The sequence below is a fragment of the Saccostrea echinata genome, unplaced genomic scaffold (genome assembly GCF_033153115.1).
Source record: "Saccostrea echinata isolate AGI-Se365-2 ecotype Australia unplaced genomic scaffold, CSIRO_AGI_Sech_v1 ptg000041l, whole genome shotgun sequence".
NCBI classification, from domain to species: Eukaryota; Metazoa; Mollusca; class Bivalvia; order Ostreida; family Ostreidae; genus Saccostrea; species Saccostrea echinata.
This window is the reverse complement of record NW_026889790.1, coordinates 635,428-659,979: the sequence shown is the minus strand read 5'-3', so window position 1 is coordinate 659,979 and position 24,552 is coordinate 635,428. Positions and strand designations below refer to the sequence as shown.

The 24,552-nt window shown below is 33.0% G+C and overlaps 2 protein-coding genes across 2 annotated transcripts; both read left to right on the top strand.

Annotated features, from left to right (window-relative positions):
- The first annotated feature begins 12,714 nt into the window (after positions 1–12,714).
- LOC133200830 (galactoside alpha-(1,2)-fucosyltransferase 2-like) lies at positions 12,715–13,740 on the top strand. Its single transcript, XM_061336645.1, has one exon. The coding sequence runs from the start codon at positions 12,715–12,717 to the stop codon at positions 13,738–13,740; it is 1,026 nt and encodes a 341-aa protein (XP_061192629.1).
- Positions 13,741–23,018: 9,278 nt separating this feature from the next.
- On the top strand, positions 23,019–24,266 carry LOC133200828 (galactoside alpha-(1,2)-fucosyltransferase 2-like). Its single transcript, XM_061336644.1, has one exon. The coding sequence runs from the start codon at positions 23,019–23,021 to the stop codon at positions 24,264–24,266; it is 1,248 nt and encodes a 415-aa protein (XP_061192628.1).
- The last annotated feature ends 286 nt before the right edge of the window (positions 24,267–24,552 follow it).

Below are 24,552 nucleotides of genomic sequence, written 5' to 3'. Positions count from 1 at the left end.
TTGAAATCTTTACCTACATTAATATGACAAACAATAAAAACTTATCAAATAAACTGGTTCAGGGTCAGAAATGTGTTAAATTGAGTGTTTTCAGCGAAATACACAAATCTTATTTTCAAAAGTTATACTGAAAATTTACATACTGATACCACGTCATGTTCTATTATACGTCTCTGATTTTAAGAATACATCGACTTTTAAATAGATAGCTATTTTTCAACATCGACAACATCTGTTTTATAATAATTGTACATCATGCTCTTTTAATATTTATATGATCGATTGTGATCAAAAGTTTAAATAGCTGATTCTATCTAGATAAATTCATTACTGTGGGTTATATGATAGTCTATTGAGCTACACAACTTGTTGAATGGTATATCCAAAATCATTAAAATGATGAAATAAGAATTAAAACAGCTGCGACAAAACTTCGTGTGTAAGTTGATGTTTTACACATTTTAATATTTTAAATGGTAATATTTTAATCTTTTTAATGCAATTAGGTGCAGCTAATAATATAACATATTTAATTAAGAAAATATCTAAACCTTGATTAATGTGACTAACCTTTGTATTACAATGTAATTTTATTTTCTCTCCTCCTTCTTACAGTAACTATGTTGAACAAATTCACAACTAAACAAGTATTTGTCATATGTGTGCGAAGGAAACATAAGTTTATTTATATAATACTTTGTATTATCTTGGGAAAACTATTTTTAATCAAGCTGCAAATTAATGGACTTGGTTTTCAATCTTAATTATTGTAAACAAAGTCTACATTATATATAATCTCTTTACCTGAAGTATTCCTACACAAAACAGGACCCATCTATAATTGCACACCTTTATTGAGAATGTGTGGTTCAAAATAGGCAAAATATGCGCAGTTCCTTACTAATATTTTAAAATTGTCAGCTCAGTATGTTAATATTTATTTATTTATGTCGAGCATCTGCAAATGAGCACACATATATTTCAATTTTCAATTTATTTATTGACAACACCATCATACATTGGCATATAGTCAGGAATACAACGACAATAACATACATAAAATCAATAAAATTATTCCAGTAAGCATTTCAGTTATGTTGAAGTTTTTTCTTTTCTAATATCAAAGCACTTTTTCAGAAAGTTACATACTTTTCTAGCAATTTTAATACTTGGAGGGTTGATAATGTCAATAATAGGGTTTTCCTTCATGTAACATTGAGCATTAAATATATCACAATATTGTAATCTATACTGATCATAACTAGGACAATAAAGTATAAAATGTTCTTCATTTTCAATAAAAAGTTTACAAGCATAACATACACGTTTTTCTCTAGGAATAGGTGGCCTTGAGTATCTCCCCATTTCAATATGTAGTATATGAGCACTAATTCTTGGTTTTGTTAGGATTGTTCTTTCAGATTTCTTCAATGGTAATTGTAGGTAGTTCTGTAATTTATATTCATTTAAAGAACAAGGTTCACTTGGGGCCTTTTTGGCCCTGTGAATTTCAGAAAAACTGAAACTGCTTGGTTTTAGTTGACAATGCATTAAATATTATTTAGACCTTTGATGACTGCGTATCTATCAAAAATGACGTAATTTTCTGGCTAGCCAATGCATTATGACGTCATGAAATGCGTCATTTTCCTCATATCCTGAAAAATTCTACAAAAACAGCCAATTTTTAAAGCAAAGCTATTTTTCGATATTTAATATAAAGTGCAACCTCTGATCTAAAATATGCAACTATTAAATGAAAGAACTATTTCTGAGGATTACAAAACGTGTTTTATTTTTTAGATCAGAGATTGCGCTCATATTATTTCTCTTCTGTCAAAGTACTAAAGTATACTTGTTTTCCTTAAAATTCAAGAACATTGCAATTCCATGAAGCCTGTTTTCCAAGACCTTGGCTTTGAGGAGAAAGTTTTTAATAGGAAATGAAAGCACTAGGTCTCTACTTTATCTTCATGTTTAAACTGGAACATAAAGTGTTAGTCAATAAATTGGTACATCTACAGGGCCATTTTATGCATGAAGTGAACCTAGCTCTTTATTATATTACTATAAAAAGTTAATTTTCCAGAATCTGATTTAGAAATGTTCTTTAACTGTTCACAGATTTTGTTCCTATAGTGCTCCTCTAATTTATGTCTTAAAATTTTATGTGATATGCCCAATGAGGATAAAGACAATTTCTGTTGTAGAGTTTTCTTTGCCAAGATATTCTAGACCCCAATGTTTTATCTTCCTTAAATGCAGACACCACTAATTGGTCATGATGTTCATTCTCTGACTCTAAATTTTTCAATCTTGAATAAAATTTAAACATATTTTCATAACATGAATAAAATAGTGGGAATTGTCCCAACTCGTATAGAACAGCAATATTAGACGATTTTCTATGAACACCCAGAATGTCTTTAAATATCTGGAGTTGTATTTTTTCAAATGGGAAATGATCTGAGGATAATAAATCACATTTGTAGTCAGCAATCCAAATTTCAGAACCATAAGTTAAGATTGGAGTAATCATAGATCTATAAAGTTTTAATATTGTCTCAACAATTTATATTAGCTGGAAAATTAGTTTTTATAGCATTATAGGCCTTTCTAGCTCTTTCTGACAGCTATTCTGCTTAGAATTTCATTTTCCCATCAGATTTAAATAATAAATACTTGTTTACGAGTCAATTTGTACGAGTATTTATGAAAAGTATTTGTATTTTTCAAAATAAGAGAGAAGGAAAGTTGACAAGTAATGTATCAAGTCTGTTTTGATATTATAATAATGATTTGGACCTCTTTTCATAGACACACTGAATTAACGACAACATACATACCCATTAAATTCTGAAAATGCAGCTCATTTTGAAACTACCTTTCCACCTGTTTGATCGTGAATAATTATGAATACCCTGGAGTAAATTGTGGATGTATATGTATAAAAGATATATCAAAAGCAATCCACTAGTATATTGTAACATGTTGAGCTGACAATTTTAAATTACGGAAAATATTAATATTAGTAAGGAACTGCGCATATTTTGCCTATTTTGAACCACACATTCTCAATAGAGGTGTGCAATTATAGATGGGTCCTGTTTTTGTGTAGGAATACTTCAAGTAAAGAGATTATGTATAATATTGACCTTGTTTACATTAATTAAGAATGAAAGCCAAAGTCCATTAATCTGCAACTTGATTAAAAATAGTTTCCCCAAGATAATACAATGTTATATAAATAAACTTACGTTTCCCTCGCAAACGTTGCTATGAAATACATGGTCTTGTTTGCCTACAAAAACCTCAGAATTCGCAGTGTTTATGGAACTCCCAGCTGCCTTATGTGGATAACTTTCATTATATGCTGAAACTTTCATATTTCACATATGTATTCCTTGTGAACCTTTCTTTGGGCACCAACATATTTGACCTCTAGACCTTGACCTTGGAGTTTGACCCACTTTTGCAAAACTTTACCAAACTTTAACCTTGGCCATAAGTTTTGAATGGCTGGTGCTAGGACTTTCATACTTCACAGGTGTATTCCTTGTAATAAGACCTTTCCTTTGGTACAAATATTCTTAACATTGACCTTGGATTTTGACCCACTTTTAAAAACTTTAATCTTGGCCAAACGTTTTGAATGGTTGGTGGTAGGGTTTTCATATTATACCTTTGTATGTTTGTGACAAGACCTTCCTTTGGGCACCAACAATATTGACCCATTGACCTTGACCTTGATGTTTGAGCTAGTTTTGAAAAACTTTAACCTTTGCCATAACTTTTGAACAGTTGGTGCTAGGGCTTTCATATTTCATATGTGTATTTCTTGTGACAAGTTTTGTCACGCATTGGTTTGGTCAACAAGTCTTGTCAGATGTTGGTTAGGTCAAGATAAACAAGTCTTGTCAGACATTGGTTTGGTCAACACGTCTTGTCTGATGTTGGTTAGGTCAACAAGGTCAACAAGTCTTGTCAGATGTTGGTTAGGTCAAGGTCAACAAGTCTTGTCAGACATTGGTTCGGTCAACACGTCTTGTCAGACATTGGTTCGGTCAACACGTCTTGTCAGACATTGGTTCGGTCAACACGTCTTGTCAGACATTGGTTCGGTCAACACGTCTTGTCAGACATTGGTTTGGTCAACACGTCTTGTCAGATGTTGGTTAGGTCATCAAGGTCAACAAGTCTTGTCAGATGTTGGTTAGATCAACAAGCCTTGTTAGACATTGGTTAGGTCAATAAGTATTGTTAGACGTTAGTTTGGTCAACAAGGTCCACAAGCCTTGTCAAATATTGATTAGGTCACCAAGTCTTATCAGACTTGCAGTACATGTGAACGTTCTGGAATGTTAGGTACAATTTATGAAAATACAGACTCACAGGACTACGAAAATGTACTAAAATATTAATATTTTTGATACATAAAAAACCTCATTAGAGTTTAGAATATCGAACAGTCCTACAAGTGGAAAGTTTAGTAATGTATGTGGCACCCCATAATTTAAGATAGATACACAAGTCTACATTTCACATGTTCTGTTATACTAATTTACAATACGTTTACAATGTATAATTTATTGTTCGTATCTAACGTTTCAACCAGGACCGTAGCAACGATTTTAAAAGTGGGTGAGCCAACCTCCAAAAAAATTTTGACAAGCAAAAATAAATAAATAAATAACCAGAAGTCTCTGTCGAGACTGAAGCTCGAATGGTTTGTACTTATAACAATTAAGGAAGAGAAAAGTAGAACTTGGACTTGAAACTTTGCAACAACAATAAATAAATGAAATATATGGAGATAACGAACAGTATTCAAGCTCAAAAGTCCATTAAACAATACAAAATAGGAGAAAAGCAAACACGGGCCTCCAAATAGTAATTCTTGTTTTACTCTCTTTTTGTGGCAAGATGAATTGCATCAGACTAAAACTGTAGAAGGAGTAGCCTATTTTAAGAGAAATTTTAGAGAAATTTCGATTTTAGTTACCATGGCAACATTACTCATCAAAATAAAAAAAAAACAATTAAGACAATTATGTATCTCAGTGTAGTCTACTTGTATGCCATGTTATATTAAAATTAGACCAAACTGTAGGCGAAGTAATGTTTTGAAAGTATTTCAAAGAAATTCAATTTTTTGTAACCATGGCAACACCGTTCACCGAAATCAAAAAATTGATATATAGAATAATGTATCTAAGTGTAATCTACTTGTGTGCCAAGTTATATGGAAATCAGGCCAAAACTGTAGGAGGAGTAGCATTTTGAATGTATTTCACTGAAATTTCTATTTTTAGAAACCATGGCAACGCCGTTCACCGAAATCGAAAACCGATACACAGAATTATGTATCTTAGTGTAGTCTACATGTGTGCCAAGTTATATTGAAATCAGACCAAAACTGTAGAAAGAGTAGTATTTTGAAAGTATTTCACAGAAATTTCTATTTTTAGTAACCATGGCAACACCGTTCACCGAAATCAAAAACCGATACACAGAATTATGTATCTTAGTGTAGTCTACTTGTTTGCCAAGTTATTTAAGAAATGAATTTAATTTTTGAAGATTCATGAGGACATGAACTACGACGCTTCACGCCGGTGTAAAGACGAATAATGACCCCCATAGAATAATGACCGGGGGGGGTCATTTTTCAACGACAAAAAATGACCCCCCAGCCGTAGAAAAAAATAATTTTTTGTAGAAAAAGAGCCCTAGGGGTCATATTTTTATGTGTGTGTCCTATAAAAAATTGACCCCCGTTGAAAATTGACCCCTTTTTCAACATAGTGATTCAAAATTTATAACAATTGATTGATGCCAAGGTTTGAATCTCAATGTTTAATTCTTTTAAAGTTATGCCCTTTTTTATCAGCACTGGACGAACGCGCAATCTAAATGCAACAAAACAGCATTACATTTACATGCATATTTTTATCTTTTAATCCTATTGTGTTCTCAGCATACATTAAAAATCGCAAAATGGCTTCTATTGGTTATAACTCTTAACGTAATCTCCCTTTATGACTGTCTTCCATTTGTTTCATATTTGATTCAATGGTAAATGAAATAGAAGATAACGAACAGTATTCAATCTCGAAAGTCCAATGAAACGATACAAATTTGGAGCAGAGCAACAAGGACCTCAAAATCAAGAGGTGGGATCAGGTGCCAAGGAGAATTGAGCATCCCCTGCCGACTGGTCGCACCCGCTCCTTGTCATGATCGGGAAAAAAACCCAGGAAAATCCGTAGACATTTCAGTGTATAAATAATGGTCTAACAATTAGTATAAGAAACGTCAGTCAGCATTTGACTCAATGATAGGTTGTATGTGGTGACAAGGTCATTGTATCGACCTTAAAACTTGCAAAATAATGACTTCAAACGAGACTGTTGATATCCTTGTTTCATCAATTTGTTTGTCAATAGCTTGCCTCGTTTTAGAAATTGTTCATACGTAGAGCATGCTCTTGCGTATCGAATAAACTGAGAGCCATAAACCCCATATACAGGTGATAAGGGTATATTGCTACATAAGTAAGGGAAATTGAAGATTGAAAAGTTGAAGTCATCAGGTTTATCATCAAGCTTGGTTGTTAGGTTACCATTAACGTCTTTTTCTAGTAAAATGTCTAAACATATAACAGATGTGTCAGAAACTTGTGGTATCTTTTTATTTCAAACTCACTGGGATATATCGAGTCGACATATGAATGGAAGTAACTTTTGTTAATTGATAATACGTCGTCGATATATCGAAATATCGAGTTGAAGGCCACAACAAGTGTTTTCTTCTTCTCATGCAGAAGTGTTTGAATAAATTCTGCTTCATATGAATACAAAAATAGGTCTGCAAAAAAGGGGGCGCAATTAGTACCCACGAAAATTCCAACAGATTGTTGAACGACCTGATCTCCAAAAACTACATGGATATTGTCAATCAGAAACTCAAGCATCTTTTTAATATCAACTTCAGAGTACTTGTGTGTACAATCCTCCCGAAGTATTCAGCATGCTTTGAGTACGATCAACTTTTTTTGTAAAAATTGAATGAAAAAAAAATGAATAAGTTTTCGGAAATAAATAGTTATGCAATGTAATATTTACATATATATTTTTTGAATGACATAAAATGTCGTGCAAATGAGGTAAAGTGTATCGCAAATGACATAATATCTCGTGCGAATGACATACTGTGGATATATTTCCTAATGAAAAAAAGGTGAAGATAACGAACAGTGATGATTTTAAAATATCCACAAACAATAAAATTCTGTTGACAGGGCATGAAAAGGGACCCCTGAAAATTGCAGAGGTGGGATCAGGTGCCATCACATTTGTCAGACAATTTAGTTGTACGTTGGTCTATATCATCTATAGTTAGTAGAACGTCCAAATACGAAGCAGACGTGGCAAACATAAGAAGCTAGGACATAAAATTTCTGCATGTCTGAAATATATACAGTCGTATAATGTGCATTCAATTTTATTCATAAGCAGTGGTCTAGGGGTATTTCTTTTCAAGTATATAGAAGTAATAAAGAAGAATCCCAGTACAATGTACATTCAAGTCTGTTAACATGGTCGTCTGCATATACACATATGCAAGAGGAATAATTTTCTTTAAAAACCCACTTTAAAACAGTGATACATTTGTAAAAATCAGTATGGAAACATTTCAATACAGTTAATATTGAAGTAGATTAATGTTTTCAATTTATCACTAAAGACAGACTATTTCATTTACCTTCCAGGTGAACATAATGATCTATTTTTTCTACATTGAACTGAAATAGATTGAAAACAATTATGAAAAGCTATTTCACCTGTGGGGTGGCCTCCCCCTTCCATTTTCATGAATGTAATTTTTTATTTTTTCGCTTGAAAATGTTCCTTGCAAGTGGTTGCCCTACCCCCAACCTTTTGATACATACAGTAGAGTAAAATGAAATCCCCCTTCCACTAATAAACTGTTTAAAGGGTTCATCAAAAATATTTCTAAGATAACGTCATTTTAATTTTGCCTCTTATAATGCCCCATTTCCCCCTTCGATGGTATGCATAACACTTATTTTTTCTACATTGCACCAAAAATAGATTTCAAATGCAAGTTAATACTGGTTTTGATTATGTAACTCTGATTCTCTCTCTGTATTTGGACTTGAGCAAATGTAAACAAGAAGCTTGACATCTCTGCTAAATAAGTTTGTATCAATTTAATCGTTGAATCATGTACTAAAACTATTATTGCTGGGGTTTTTTTTTTGGGGGGGGGTGTTTTTTTTTTTGTTTTTTTTGTCAGTACGATGATTTTCCACCATCCAAAAACAATGTTCACCTCGGCCTTTGGGCTCGATAAATCTTTTACTCCTGTAGATTCTGAATCATCGCATTGACCTTACAAACAGCAATAATTGTATAATGTTAAGAGATCAACATATCATCGATTTATTCCCATTTATTTAGCTCATGTGAGCATTTTGGCAAACAGGTATCTTGATTTATTGGGGGGGGGGGGGGGGTTCCCTCTAAAACTTTCATGTTTAATCTACAAGGGGTCATTATTCTACGGGGTCATTTTTCTTCACGTGGGATTTGCAGATTTTTAGGGTGATGACACTTTTTTACAGGCAAAAGGGTCATTTTTCGACGTCGAATAAAGACCGGGGGTCATTTTTTGCCGTTAAATAATGACCGGGGGTCATTATTTGACGGCGAAAAATGACCCCCGGTCATTATTCTATGGGGGTCATTATTCGTAGTTACACCGGCATATTTCATGAAGCGCGTTAGCGCTTCATGATAAATATGCCGGCGTGAAGCGTCGTAGTTCATGTACCTCATGAATTTTCAAAAGTAAAATTCATTTGTTATATTTACATTATTTTTCTGATGATTTCCCACTAATAACGCCATTCAACTGTCATTTTTTTAAGCAAAACAGTTTGCACTATAGTTTTGACGTCAAGTAAGATATTATGACGTTACAATGGAGATATTCATGCCCATTCATGGTAGTTCATGAGAAAATGAACTGTATTCTATTTTGTAAAGAATCATAGGGGAAATTTATTGGAAATGTAAATATATTGAAATAAAACCAAAACTGTACGAGGAGTAACATTTTAAAAAATTGTTAACAGACAGACAGACGGGCGGACGGACGACGGACAACTTACTATTGCCTTACTAACATCCTTTTTTTGGGGGGGGGGGGGAGGATTTGTTAGACCTTTTCTTCAACCTTTTGATACATTCCTTTTTTCAAATGCTGATACTTGCCAGTGTTTGAGGGGGGCATCTAAATGAAAATTTACAGATTAAAAACAGCAAAAGACTACACTCAGAAAAAAGCCCCTCCCCCCGCTTCTACGGGCCTGTCAATAGCAAGACTCGTTATGGGAGAATCGTTGAAGGTTACCCAAATGTACGATCATGTTACTTATTAAAATATAAGTTTTGGCAGCACTCAGCATCAGTATCTTATGTTTAATTTGGGGGACATGTGGTATTTCGTCAACAGAATCACGGATAATAACTGAATGTTGTTCCGAAAACAAGGTAAAGAAATTATTTTGTTACATGAATGTAAATTAAAGCGACATTGTTTAAATAAAAGGATTATGTAATTCAATTCAATTCAGTTTCTTTGATGTAAACTTGAAACATCCTCAATAGCTTTCTTAAAATATGTTTTAAACGCAGTAAGATGCTTTATGGAGCACCCTCAGGGAAATGTACGACACATGAAAGGTAATTTGATATGTAATATGTATAATGAAAAAATATATATTTTTTTAATTTCTCAATTTTTTTAACATTACTTAATATTGTAAATTGCATTTTCATGAGAATCTGTCACAAGTCATATACTCAATGAGTCATGCATGCTTGTTTTATATCTGTCATCTGACTACATCTATAATTTTCATACGTATTAATTTCATATCACTTTTCAATGTATTGTTCAGGTCGTGGTTCAAGTCTTAGGCAACTTCTTGTTTAAGTGAATTTTTATCAGTTCTTGCACAGAATAACGCTTATATTACGTCACAATATATGGTCAATATTTGTTTCATAATCAGCAAATATATTTGTTTTTTTTTTAATTTAATTTTATTTTATTTTAAATGAAAGGCATAATCGATAAATGTTGAGACTTAATTTTAACAAAATGTATTTAACCAAGTTAAAAAATTCTCATTCGATACTATATAAAACACGCCCTATACTTTTAATATCATTCCAAGATATCATGTCATACCATACAGATCTCACTCGATCTGCATTATAATAAAGTGACAGTGTAAAATTGTGGTTGAATATGATTTTTATACAACGAGTTGTACGTTTTATATCCTCGAGCCTTAGCTAGGGGATAGAAAACACAAGTCGGATAAAAATCATATCCAACCACAAACCAATGAAAGATTCTTTTTGTCACATGTATTAATTACACATAGCTATCACATGTATTACACTGTTTTTACACTTCATTTGACTTCATCACTTTTACGCAAAAACAATTCTGACGTCACAACTGCTGATATGAAAACGGTATCAAGTGAGCTATATCCACTGTGTAAAAGAGTAAACATGTGATAAAACTACACATAAAACTATGTAAAATACCAAACATGTATTTACATGTACCACAGCAAAAGTAATCTCACAGCAAACCAAATGTCATACTATCATGCAATAACATAGAACTTGTGAAAGTTCAGCATAAGGAAACTGTTTTACAATGTGATTATAATATAATTATAATTATTGGAATATATTTTTGCGTGTACTGGTAAAAGAGTCAATATTAACTGAAACATTTTACCTTTGCCTAACATTTGAAGTGATTGTATTTTTTGAAGTGGTATACTAAAAAAATGTCAGATGGAAATTTTAACTAAATCATACTAAATCATATATGCAAGCATTTCCAGACTTTATGGATTGATTTTTTTTTTCTCGTTTCCCCCCTAAATTATGGGCTCAGGGTTTTGATTGGACTTAAAATTGGGAAACAAATTTTACAAATGAATTTTGAATAAATTCTTCTCAAGAACAGCAAGGCCATGTCATTTATATTGACATCAAAATATTCTCATATTATATGGTTTGAAGCTCATGTAATTCCTTACCCCTTTGGTTTGAAGCTCATGTAATTCCTTACCCCTTTGGTTTGAAGTTCATGTAATTCCTTACCCCTTTGGTTTGAAGCTCATGTAATTCCTTACCCCTTTGGTTTGAAGCTCATGTAATTCCTTACCCCTTTGAAGCTCATGTAATTCCTTACCCCTTTGAAGCTCATGTAATTCCTTACCCCTTTGAAGCTCATGTAATTCCTTACCCCTTTGGTTTGAAGCTCATGTAATTCCTTACCTCTTTGGTTTGAAGCTCATGTAATTCCTTACCCCTTTTTTTTGAAGCTCATGTAATTCCTTACCCCTTTGAAGCTCATGTAATTCCTTACCCCTTTGAAGCTCATGTAATTCCTTACCCCTTTGGTTTGAAGCTCATGTAATTCCTTACCCCTTCGGTTTGAAGCTCATGTAATTCCTTACCCCCTTTGGTTTGAAGCTCATGTAATTCCTTACCCCCTTTGGTTTGAAGCTCGTGTAATTCCTTACCCCTTTTGGGTAGGATAGAGTAGCAATAAATGGTGAAAAATTATCACAGAAATAAAGATGAAAACCCCTTTTTAAAATCCTCTGGAGAAGAGCAGGGTCAAGATGAGCTGAGTGATTAGGCCCATGGGCCTTGTCTTATTTTAAACATCTTCATAATTTTACTTTGATTTTTATTCTTTTTCAGATGGAGGATGATTTGGTGAGTGGATATGATATACAGAAATCTTAACTACTGATTCCATGAAGTTTAAACGCTGTAGGTATCAACTAGCAATCACTACGAATACCACTATCAATTATATCTACATACTTGTTATTATCATAGTCAGGTCTTCAGAGGTCTCAATCAAACAATTTATGTCAAACCATTTCTTAAAAAGTACGGGACAAGTTGCAAGTAACCATTGATCAGGTTAGAGAATATCAAAATATCAGAGAAAACAAGTGTTTATTAGTGACACGGTAGTGGAATGTACAAATAAGTACCCAAAGATTTAAGCTGACAACTAAAGATATACAAGAAGGCACCAGAAGTCATAGTTTACAAATCATCCAATAATTTCCAAGGAGTTTTTAAAGTAATCCAACAAGAGATGAATATCTGGTAAACATGTAAAACATTAATATAATCAAACGACCAGAAAAGGAATCTCATGTAGAAGATAGATATACATGTAGTAAGTAAGGCTTGATCATCTAGTATTTCATACAAAAAAATGACCAATCAGTCATCAAACCACTCCTCCATGACATCTCATCCAACTCTGATGTTTTCAGAGGTCTGTGTTTGCTCTGCTCACATTTTGTATTTTTGATTGGACTTTTGAGCATAATAACTGTTCGTTATCTTCACATTTCATCAAGTACAGCAATTATTTTTTCTTATTTCAGATTCAGCATGTGTTGTTGCAAGTCTTTTTGCAACATTTGTATCCCTCAGTACATTCATTACAGTAAGCAAGAGATTTGGTCCAGATCACTTCAAACCCATGGAATTCACAAAATACAATCAAATGAATTCAAATAACGTTATAACACCTACGGAATTCTTAGATCCTCCGTTAAATGCAATGGAGACAATCAGAGGAACTTTTAACTTAGGTGAAAACATGATGAAATCATCAAATGACAGGGACATATATACATCGTCATCGTTAATGAAACCTAGAACCACACTTGTTGTTATTAAAGCTAAGCATATTCAAAAGGCTGTTTCAGGGATGTCAAAACCTCCTTCAGCTTACCGTACACCGACTAGGAGAAATTCAGAGTTTTACGTATGCCCCACCTTTATTGGAAGGCTTGGGAATCAATTATTTCAGTTTGCCTCTGGATTTGGCATTGCGGCCTCTAAGGATATGAAGTTTCTAGTTAGCACAAATGATCTGATATTCCAAGTATTTCAACTGAAAAACAGCAGACATCTATTTATAAGTGAAGACAGAGAACGCGAGTGTGTAAATGCACAAGTCACTATTGAAAATCGCGCGTCTTCATTTGATAAAAATGTTGGAAACTTTGCGACGAATGCAACACATCAAGTTGGATATTATTTACAATCTTGGAAATATTTTCACAATTCGTCACATGAACTTCGAAAGCAGCTTAAATTTAGGGATCACGTTCAGACTTTAGCGAAAAAAATCATAAAAGATATCTTAGAGAAATATAAGACAACCAGAGATAACGTAACTTTAATTGCTATCCACATAAGACGTGGTGACATGGTTAATCATACATATGGCTATTTAGTTGCATCAAAGGAATATTTTGAAAAAGCGATGATACTCTTCAGTAATTATTCTAATCCCATTTATGTTCTGTGTTCCAATGATCTGAAATGGTCTAGAGCAAACATTATGAAAAAATATAAAGTTGAGTTTATTTCTGGGAATTCACCGGAAGTAGATTTAGCTTTAATGGCATCGTGTGATCACGTGATATCATCTGTAGGTTCTTTCAGCTGGTGGGCAGGCTGGCTTTCTAATGGAAAGGTGACGTACTTCAAATGGCCCGCAAAGGAGGGTTCTGATCTTCGAGCTGAATTCAGCTCAGACTATATGGATTATTTCTACCCACATTGGACAGGATTATAATGATTTTTAATTGTTACTGTAAGATATTTTTCGGATTTGATTTTCCCTCTGCAATTAAAAGCATGCGATTCAATATTCTACATTTATTATTTTTTCTCTTCTATTGTCCACGGTTTTACTTTAAGCAATTACAGTTCAATACTTCATTTACGAGTATTGAAATTCATAAAAGTGAAAATAAAATATACATATGGAATACCTTTTTTTCGCACGCAAAGACTAAATATGCATCGTTTTTTAGTGTATTGATAGAAGACTTTTGAATAGCAGCTGACAACACCATCATTCACTTCTCTGCTAATGCTTAATTCTCATTAAAGTTACCAAGATTAATTTTCCCTCCAAGTGTTGAATTTTGAAATATTTGAATTCAGCACCTTGCATCATTTTTGATGTGGATACCCCTTGATAAATCCAGAAAGTAATCTAGACATACAGACAAAGAACAGACAGCTTGTCGGAAAAATAGACATAATGATTCCAGTATATCTCCTCTAACTTCGTGAGGGGGTATAATGATACTCGGTACCAATTCAAATATGAACTGAATCATTATGAAAGTCGTATAAACAGCGGTATTTGTTTCAAAGCTTCATCGAATCTTTATAAGCAATTAGTTATTTACTATTCAGAAGGACACAAAGACTTTGATATAATGCAAAAGTTAAGAATTACAGAAAATTGCAGCGGAATTGTACAATTTATCAGCAGTTCTTTTTACTTTCATTAAAATATAATGTTGAAATAACCACGATTTCCAGATGATTGAAAAGAAAATGCTTCTGTGTGAAAATGACAAATGGTCTTCTAAATGGAAAAGGACGTTTACTCAAATGATAAAAAAAATCCATTGATAGGAATGAAAAATCACTTTTTGTACATTGTAGACATATGATTGTAGTGTTATAATTCACTTTCAAATAACTCGGTCAATGACCTACTTTTCACGCTAATGGCTCCTGCATGAGTATTTCTCTGAAAATACCTCATTTTTTTATTCAATGACCAATATTTTATTTACTAACAAAATATAAAAAGTAGCAAAAACTTTGGTTTATAAAATATAATAGAAATGGAATAGTATTGCTAAATATAAATAATAAACAATTAGTTCTCCATGGCACCTGATCCCACCTCTGATGTTTTAGATGTCCTTGTTTGCTCTGCTCCTGATTTGTATTGTTTGAATGGACTTCTGAGCTTGAATACTGTTCGTTATCTCCGTATTTAATTATATAAATGTATAAAATTAAAAAAAAAAAAAAAAACAATTGAAATAAGAAGTTTGAGTTTGACCAGTGAACTTGTTAATTATTCCAGTGTAGATTTTCTAAATTTTATCCAATTCTAATCTAATATTACAAAAATATGAAGCATGGGAATTCTAAATTATTTATAGCCTCAGTTTACTTATACTGCCCCTATTCTGTTGTAATTAAAATCATAACAGGTCAAAGATCAAATTCTTGAAATATATTGTCTGGAATGCTTTTTACTCATAAGTGTAAAATTCCATTCAATTATCCGAAATAATACACATTTTGTTTGCAAAATGATATTTAATAGCACATAGAATCTAAACTTTCAGAACAATCTCATCAGAAAAAAATATTTGTAAAAAAAAAAAAAAATGAAAATTTAAAATTAAGTCCGTATTTCCTCTGCATCACCACAATTCTACCTTTGTTCTTGCATATTTTCTTCAATAGTAAAACATTAAATTTTGATATTAATATTGATTTATTATGTCTTAATTTTGTTTATTTTTTTTATTTTTGATTTAATATATTGTACTTTATAGCAATCCATTTCTGGCAACTAAAACCTTGAGTAAACGTCATCCTTAAGGAATGAAAAATATTAAAGTAAAAAAAAATTAATATATAAATGTTGCATGTGACAGACAAGCCTAATCGATAGACCAGCTCCACTCTCTGATTATACCTTGCTAAGGTTCCTTTCGATGGTAGAAAAATTTTATACAAATATAAAATTGTAAGGGATGGAAATACCGCAATATATAACCAATATATAAATTTCAAAATACTCAGCCATACTAGTATTTTTCTGACTCTATTACAATTATGAATAACATTGAAATAAATCCCACTGTTTTAAATACTTTTTTTTTTAAATTTATACAATGTTCTTTGTCCTTGTGCGATAGTTAAAAGTTTCATCAATAATGACTCAATTTTTTTTATTCATGTATAATACATTTTTAATGGCTAAATTATAAAGACAATTTTTTTGTAAGACATCAGCATAAAAATGATAAATCACGCATATAAAACATTGATTAATCATACAAAGTGCGTATACAATCCCGCTATCACCTGCATATATGTATGGTATTTATGTCTACTGTCTTATTCAACACTCAAGAGCATGCTCTAAGTACGATCAACATTTAAACCGAGGCAGCCTACTGACACATAAGTTGATGTTGCAGGTATTTCAACAACCCTGTTTAAAGTCAGCATTTCGTAATTCTATGGTCGATATGATGACCTTGTTAGCAAATATAACCACTGGGTAGTACCTTGTTTGAAATATTTCATATCAAATCTTAGGCCTTCGTTTCTTTAAATTTGACTGCAGAATATTCCGTTTACATATGCTCAATACACAAGGCTCACCCTTTCCAACCCAAGACTTCAAAATAAGTGTGACTGCTGCTTTTCCAAACATTCAGGATTAGCGGATGTCCCTGTCACGATATGCTTTACCAGGATAAAGACCTTCACAACTTTTGCTTGCATGGGGTGTAGAATGGTGATGTTTCAGTTTACATAAAATAAATTTTGCTGAGACGAAAAGCTACATGCATGCTCAAACAGAACATTTCTCACTTTATTGAAACAGGAATGTAGGAAGTCAATTTGTGAAATAACTGTATCTGTAAAAAAAAAAAAAATGGGCAAATATAATAAAATAGGTAAAGTTAAAACTTCGAAACACTCCACATACAGTCCCTGAAACGTTCTACTTTCCCACTTGAACGGTGAGCGAACGCTGAACGAACGCTGAACGAACGCAGAGCGAACGGTGAGTGAACGATGTGTGAACGCTGAACGCAACTTGGTGAACGATGTGTGAACGCTGAACGGTGAGCGAACGCAGAACGCGAACGGAGCGCAAACGCGAACGCAAAGTGAACGGTGAACGAACGGTGAACGCAAAATGAACGATATATTCGGAATGCCTCTGATCTTTTCCTTGCATTGAAACTATTTTATTGTTTTATTATGTCAAGTGCCAATAAATAAATAAATAAATGAATAATAAGTAAACCAATAAATGAATGAATAAATAAGTCAATAAAATAAATTCTCCAAAATTGTCCTGAGAAAGACGATGCATGCACATTAAGTTTTTAATCACACGATTTTTATCGCATTAAAACATTGCAATTGTTGCCGAACGCTGAAGTATAAGAGATATTTTTTTAGTTGGAAAATAAAAATGTTTATTCTTACTTGATAACAAATCAGAGAAAACTTCTGACTTATAGAATGAATTAAAGTGGTTGTAACATCCATTCATATATCTCCGTGTTAAGGCGATTTCGTGTAAAGTAATGAAAAAAAAAATAATTACATAGATCAGTGGACGTTTTGCATTTATACGCTCGTATTTTAAATTTTTAATACAATAATATATTATGTGTCATCAGACTTTTTATTGCGAGGGCACAAGAATATAGTATCTATGTTTACTATAATAATCCATATATCGGCAAAATTATTGGGGAGGGGGGCACGCCCCCCCCCCTTGCCCCCCCCTCGGTTCCTACGGCCATGTTTACTGAGCAGACTTCTACATTTATCTGTAGATGGCCGTGATTATACTAGGACTAGATAATACAAAGATACATATTCATATTATTTGTTATAAATTCAATTTTCAGAACTTGATATTCAAGTAATATGCTGTTATAGTTTTTATTAAACAGACAAATGAGAGAGAGAGAGAGAGAGAGAGAGAGAGAGAGAGAGAAATATTCCGTTTTAGCTAGCCCCCCCCCCCCTCCCATTTCAGGCTTCACTACATGCTTGTACCTATATCAAACAAAAACTCTAGAAATTTTTTTCTAAGTATATCAGACAGTGAAAGTAACTTTTTTTTAATCAACAAATCAAATCCATTTGTTTGACAGTCATACTCGTTTTTATTTTCCTGCTTCAAGTTCACACGAAGTCCACGTGCTTGTCCTGTCAATCAAAATCATTCGACACTGTGCAGGTGTGAAAGTTTCGTCACATCGAAGACGAAGTGCGAGTATTTCCAACAAGTTATAACATTTATTTTTATCATTCTAGATTTGATTCCAACATTTGAATAATAATTGAATAAAATACATAGGGCATTAACACTTGAATTTGAAACATACTCTCTGCCAATTCCAAATACCACCGCCGACACGTGTACATTTTGAACTACTATTGTTTTGTGACTTTTTTAGATGCCTGTTTGTTTTGAGACTGAAATTTTTGTTCTAAAAAAGACCTTAACTTTTTTTTTTAAATGTTAATTAAAATATTCTGGAAATACAATACTGACTAAGTAACCGATTTAGGGGGAAAAGGGGGTATTAATCATATCGAATGACAAACATATAAAGTTGCGGTGAAGAAAGATTTTTTTTTCTCTATAACTATAGACTTTACATATTATAGTAGAGAAAATTCTGTAGTGCATTACATTTTAAATAATTATTTCCTTTAACCACACCATCAATTTAATTCGCTCTAAAGATAATAAATTAATACGATATCCGCAGTACTATGTATAACTCTCAGAACTAGTTCTATCATATTTTCTGTAGTTATTGAAAAAAAAAGTGTTATAAATAAATATTTTCGTAATTTTGCTGTGTAATTATTTGACTTGGATAATTATATCTCCGTTAAAGAATTGTCGTCTTTAACAAAACAACAAAATGTTGCAATGCTTGTACTTGCACATTGCCTTTAGTTAAATTTAATATTTCAGCATCGTTCTACATAGGTACAGAATGTGCTTATAACAACATTTATATTCCAGAGTAATTTAATAAATAACCTAACAGCTAAGTTAGAATAATAAAAATATATATCGTATTTATTTTCCCCCATGAAATAATGATTCTTCAAACACGATATGTAAGTTATTAAATTAAAAAACCTGTAACTCCTAACCTACAAAAAGATAAGTCCTTTCACTTCGGAGTTCCGAATGACAATGAAAACTGAACGATAGGTGAACGCTGAACGCAAGGTGAACGCAAAGTGAACGGAACGAAGAGCGAACGCTGAACGCTTTGTGAACGCGAGCGCACGGTGAACGGTGAACGCAAAACTGTGAACGGAGAGCGAACGGTGAACGCACGGTGAACGAACGGTGAACGCACGCTGAACGAACGGTGAACGAACGGTGAGCGAACGGAAAAATGGGAAAGTAGAACGTTTCAGGGACTGTACAAGCAAAGTAAGAGAATAACAAATGATGTATCATATTCAACAAATGAAATGAACAAAGAAAAAGAAGGACACTTTGATGTGAATGAACATATTTTATCATTAGTCATCCAGAAAACTATTTTATGAAAATCATTCCACTCCTTCCATTATTTTTTATAGGTAGATATATGTATTAAGAAGATGCTGGAATTTCTGATTGACAATATCTGTGTAATTGTTGGGAGGTTGCGCGCGATGTTGATGTCATTTTACAAATTCAGTAAAATATCCATTAACCCATCAGTAATTTCAAAATAATGCTTGCAATATGGGTGATTTTGGTATGTATCAATGCTTTTTGAATAGATCTACCCGATTTTAGTCAGAAAATAAAATTAAAATATATTTTAATGCAAAATGTAATATTTTACAGCGCAAATTAACTATCTTTTACGCATATAATGCGTTTTTAAGCAGGGATCGCGCATTTTTCTTGGGTAGAATGTTTAAAAAATGATTTTTTTTTTGATTTTTTTTTCATAAAACAAGGGCCATCCATGCCGTTTGTGACATCATTAACAATTTACGGATTCAATTGGGACAAACAAGACGAAAGAGCTAGTTTTTTAAAAAAGAAACTGTTAAAAAATAATTGAAAACATACAAATCAATACAAAAATGCACAAAAAAAACCACCCGCCTGTGCTCCTTGTCATGATCGGGTGAACGGAAAAAAGGCCGTAGACAATTCATTGTATAAAATTGTCTTAACAATTTGTATGAAAGACGTCAGTCAACATTCGACCTACCGATATATTGTATTTACGATCAAGGTCATTGTATTGACCTTAGAATTTGCAAAATGCTGATTTAAACGAGATTGTCGATATCCTTCAATCATCAACTTATTTGTCAGCAGCCTGCCCTGTATTAGAAATTGTTCGTACGTAGAACATGCTCTTGCATATCGTATCGACTGGGAGACATAAACGGCAAATGCAGTGGTAGTGGTATATTGGGAATGAAAATGTATATTGTTAATTGATAAAACGTCATCGATATACTAAAAGTCAAATTGATGGAAGACCTGGTCTTCAAAGATTACATAGATATTGTCAATGAGAAACTCAAGCATCTTTATATCAACCTCAGAGTACTTGTGTGTAGAATCAGAATGTTTTTTACAGAATAATGTGCAGATGACAAATGGCAGGGTATGCAAACTTACGTATCCAAAACAAAAACATCACACTATCCTCGGCTATGATCTAACAATACTTTCTTTACAAATGTCTGTCTAACTTTTACTGTAAAGTTCATTTTGATCGAGGACTGCATTTTTTGTCTTCTATTCATGACACATGTATGTGAAAAGGTAAGAAAAATATTTGACAAAGCCAGCAATGACCAGCAAATAAGCTGGAAGTAAAAAAAGATCGTTTTCACTGTTTCACGGAGTGCGTATATAGTATATAGATAAATCTCAGACTTTAACATTATATTCTTCAGGAGCAAAAAATGTCTGATTTTACATATTTCTTTCTCATGAAAACCATATACGGTATAAATTTTGATGACCAGATGCGCATTTCGACAAATTATGTCTCTTCAGGAATAAGGAATATTTATGGAAAAATTAATGTAAACTCTAGGTATTGCAGAAACACCTTCCTTGAACATTTTCAGTCATTTATTTGTTATATGTACAACTAGGACAATCACTAGAAATGAATTAATGTACATAATGATAATCATAATAGCTGCTGGGGTATATCGGTATATATTAACTACTCGGGGACTACATGTAGTTGATTTCATTAATGAGCTGAATCACGAGAAGGATATGTATCAGGTGTGTTAACAAATACAAAATGTCTCAAATTTTAGTAAGTAAATATTCATTTTGTTCTAATATATTAATTTCGTCTCATTTAAATTTGGATTAATACGTTAATTTTGAATCTTGAAATATATTAACACGGTAGATATTTGTTTGAATGCGTACAAAAATTCAATAAGTCGCCTGCGTGGCGCAGTGATTGGAACGTTTGCTCTACAGTAGAGGAGAAAGATGATCTTTACGTCGCGGGTTCGAATCCCACTGGGGGACGTGGAGACCGGTCCTTGGGCTAAGATCGTATAAACCGAAGTCCAGTGTCACAGCAGGTGCTGGCACGAAAAAGACTCTTCACTGCTCAATGGCCCAGAGTGCAGGGTATAGGTCTAAATTTGCAGCTCTCCACCGGCAAGTGGTGGCGTCTCAATATGAGTGAAAAATTCTCGAAAGGAACGTTAAACAAACAAACAAACAAATCCGATAAACTGCAAGTTAACTTCAGAAAAAAAAACAAATTAATATTCCTTGGTTCAAATAATATATCAGACTAAGTGTTTATCCATGGAAATGGGTATAAGATAGATTTATGGGAAAAGGAGAATGTATTTTTAAAAGATAAGGTTTTCGTCCTTGAAAAATACCAAATATATGTTCAATAATCTCCTATTTTCTCCTGAGATTAAGATTGTTAACAATCATTAGTTGCTCTCAATATCCTGTACTGTTTGAGATTTATTTTCTTCCAAAATGGTTAGATTATGAAATATAATGTTCAAATCAAATATATTAAAGGATTATATACTGTTAGGCATCATACTTAATACTCATATATGAGGGGAGAAACATGGATGAAATAACTCAAAGAAGTCAAAATTCATGATTGAACTACTTGTACCTTTAACGTGAGTGACCTACCTACATACCTTTCCTAGAAGCATTGTCCCTTCATTATGATATGTTATATGTGCATACAGATGTATTAATATTAATGGCAATTTTATCATTAGTTATGCAAAAGATAGATAAAGAAATGAATAAAAAAAAATAGCGAATGATTTAGAATGATAGCCTTGTCGTTGTTTCCTTTTTTCTCTTGTAAAAAAGAAAATTAAAACTCTGTGCACTTACTCTTTGGTGATATAAAGTATTTGAGTTCATGACGCATTGAGTGAGAGCATGACTTAAGTGTGTTATTTCATTTCACTCAAGATATGTCTAAAACACCGTCTCTTGTAAACTGAAAACCTCTCGAACTGCGGAATCTGTCTCCTAGCAGTGCGGGAACAGCGCTTTAGATCACTCGGCTATCTAAGCAAGTCAAAAACTTGCTTTCAACACCGATGGATGACCATGCCGCCCCCCCACTACATGGTCATTGAGAATGGAAGTGAGATGCAGCTATTTGAACATTATTGTTTTATTAGGGGATCGTTACCGATACATATTGCAATGAAATTAACATTATTTTCAAAGCAGTCTTAATTTACAATACTTGCAGTCTTAATTTACAATAACTTTTAAATTAACATAGCTGTCCTACGTGAAGAAATATTAATATAGAAAGCAAAGAGAAATTCGCTTTATAAGGACACTCACTCCCGCCCCAACCGGGGGTAATATATTCAAGTATATTCCGTAAGGCGATTATTTATTTATTTCAAAACAAGTGAGCATCTCAGTCGTATGATTTTAAGCTATGAATGTAGATACCCAGTCTACCTTTTACAGTTTACAATATTTACTTTTCAATATTTTTTTTCTAGGCTTTATTCTTCAAATGAAAGATTTTCTTATGAGTCAAAATGAAAAGTAGAGAAACAAGGTCAGCTATATCCTTGAATGTAAAACGCTGTAAGTAAATCAATTCATATTCGCTTTGCATTTTATTCAATATTTATTCGTTTAATATAATGATTGGATTCCTCTTGCAAGCATTCCATGAGGCAATATAATTTCTTGTTTTTCGACATAAAATCCAGGAAATTGCTGTACAAGTACAAATGACAACCCATGAATCTATAGAGTATGTTATTCTGTGTTATTTTATCATTGCAGATTTAGCATACGTTGTTGCGAGTCTGTTTGCAATGTTGATAACTGCTGTTTCCCTCATCATTATGACCAATCATGTTGGACCAGCTCAATATAGTCCCATCAGAATTATAAATGATACTATACGAAAACACCAGGTGTCTTCAAATAATGTCATAGGTACCATAGATCTAGACAAATCAATGGAGACGCCAAATTCCAAAAGAAAAACATATATCTCCATAGCACATGCAGAATGGAACACTTCGTCACTATTGACTTGGAGAAACATAGTTCCATCTTTAAAAACTGTCAATACAGGAATGTCGAAGTTGTCTTCTGTTGCCAAAACTACATTCCTCCCAGTATCTACCACAACAAATATGTCGAAAGAGTTTTATGTGTGTGTTAAGTACATAGGAAGAATTGGGAATAAGTTATTTCAGTTTGCATCAGGCTATGGAATTGCTGCCTCTAAAGGTATGAAGTTAGTAGTCGGAGTAAATGATAAAATTTACCAAATATTTCAAATAAAAGATAATAAAAACATTCTCATCAGCACATACAAACACGAGTGTGACAGCGCAATATTTCGTAGAGAACATCAAGCGAGTGCATATGATGAAAATGTTGAAGATTTTAAACCAAATGCAACATACAGAGTGGGGCGATATTTACAGTCATGGAAATATTTTCATAATGTATCACGTGAACTACGAGAAATCCTCAGGTTTAGGAGCCACATTCAGACAAAAGCAGATAACATCATGGAAAATATTTTAAGGAAATATAATACATCCAGGGAGACTGTTACTTTGATCGCTATCCACGTGAGACGTGGTGACATGGTCAACTCTGGACATGGCTATTTGGTTGCAACCAAGGAGTACTTTGAAAAAGCAATCCAATTCTTTAGCAGTTACCTCAGTCCAGTTTATGTTGTTTGTTCCAATGGTCTGACTTGGAGTAAAGCAAATATGCCAAAAAACTACACGGTCGAATTTATCTACGGGAATTCCCCGGAAGAAGATTTGGCTTTAATGGCGTCTTGTGATCACATGATATCCTCAGTGGGTTCCTACAGCTGGTGGGCTGGCTGGTTCACAAACGGAACAGTGACGTATTACAAATGGCCGATTGTGGAAGATTCAAAACGTCGAATTGCCTATAGCTCAGACTATATGGATTATTTCTATCCACACTGGATAGGACTATAACTATGAACAGTCTTTTTGAATAAATATTATTTTCTAAGCAGGATTTATTCAAGTTTTTGGCTGCAATACTAATGTTGCATAAATTTTATATACTAAAATACGTATGTAGATACTTTTATTACAAAAAATATTTTAGAAGCAGAATTATTGTTATCATGTATAGATGTTGTGGAAATATTTCCTCTAGCCTTAGAATTTTACTCAGCTCAATTTTGGGGTGTTTCAATTCTTAATAGTTTCTACACTTGCAAGGCAGTTGCTGTAATAGATTCAACATTAAATTCAA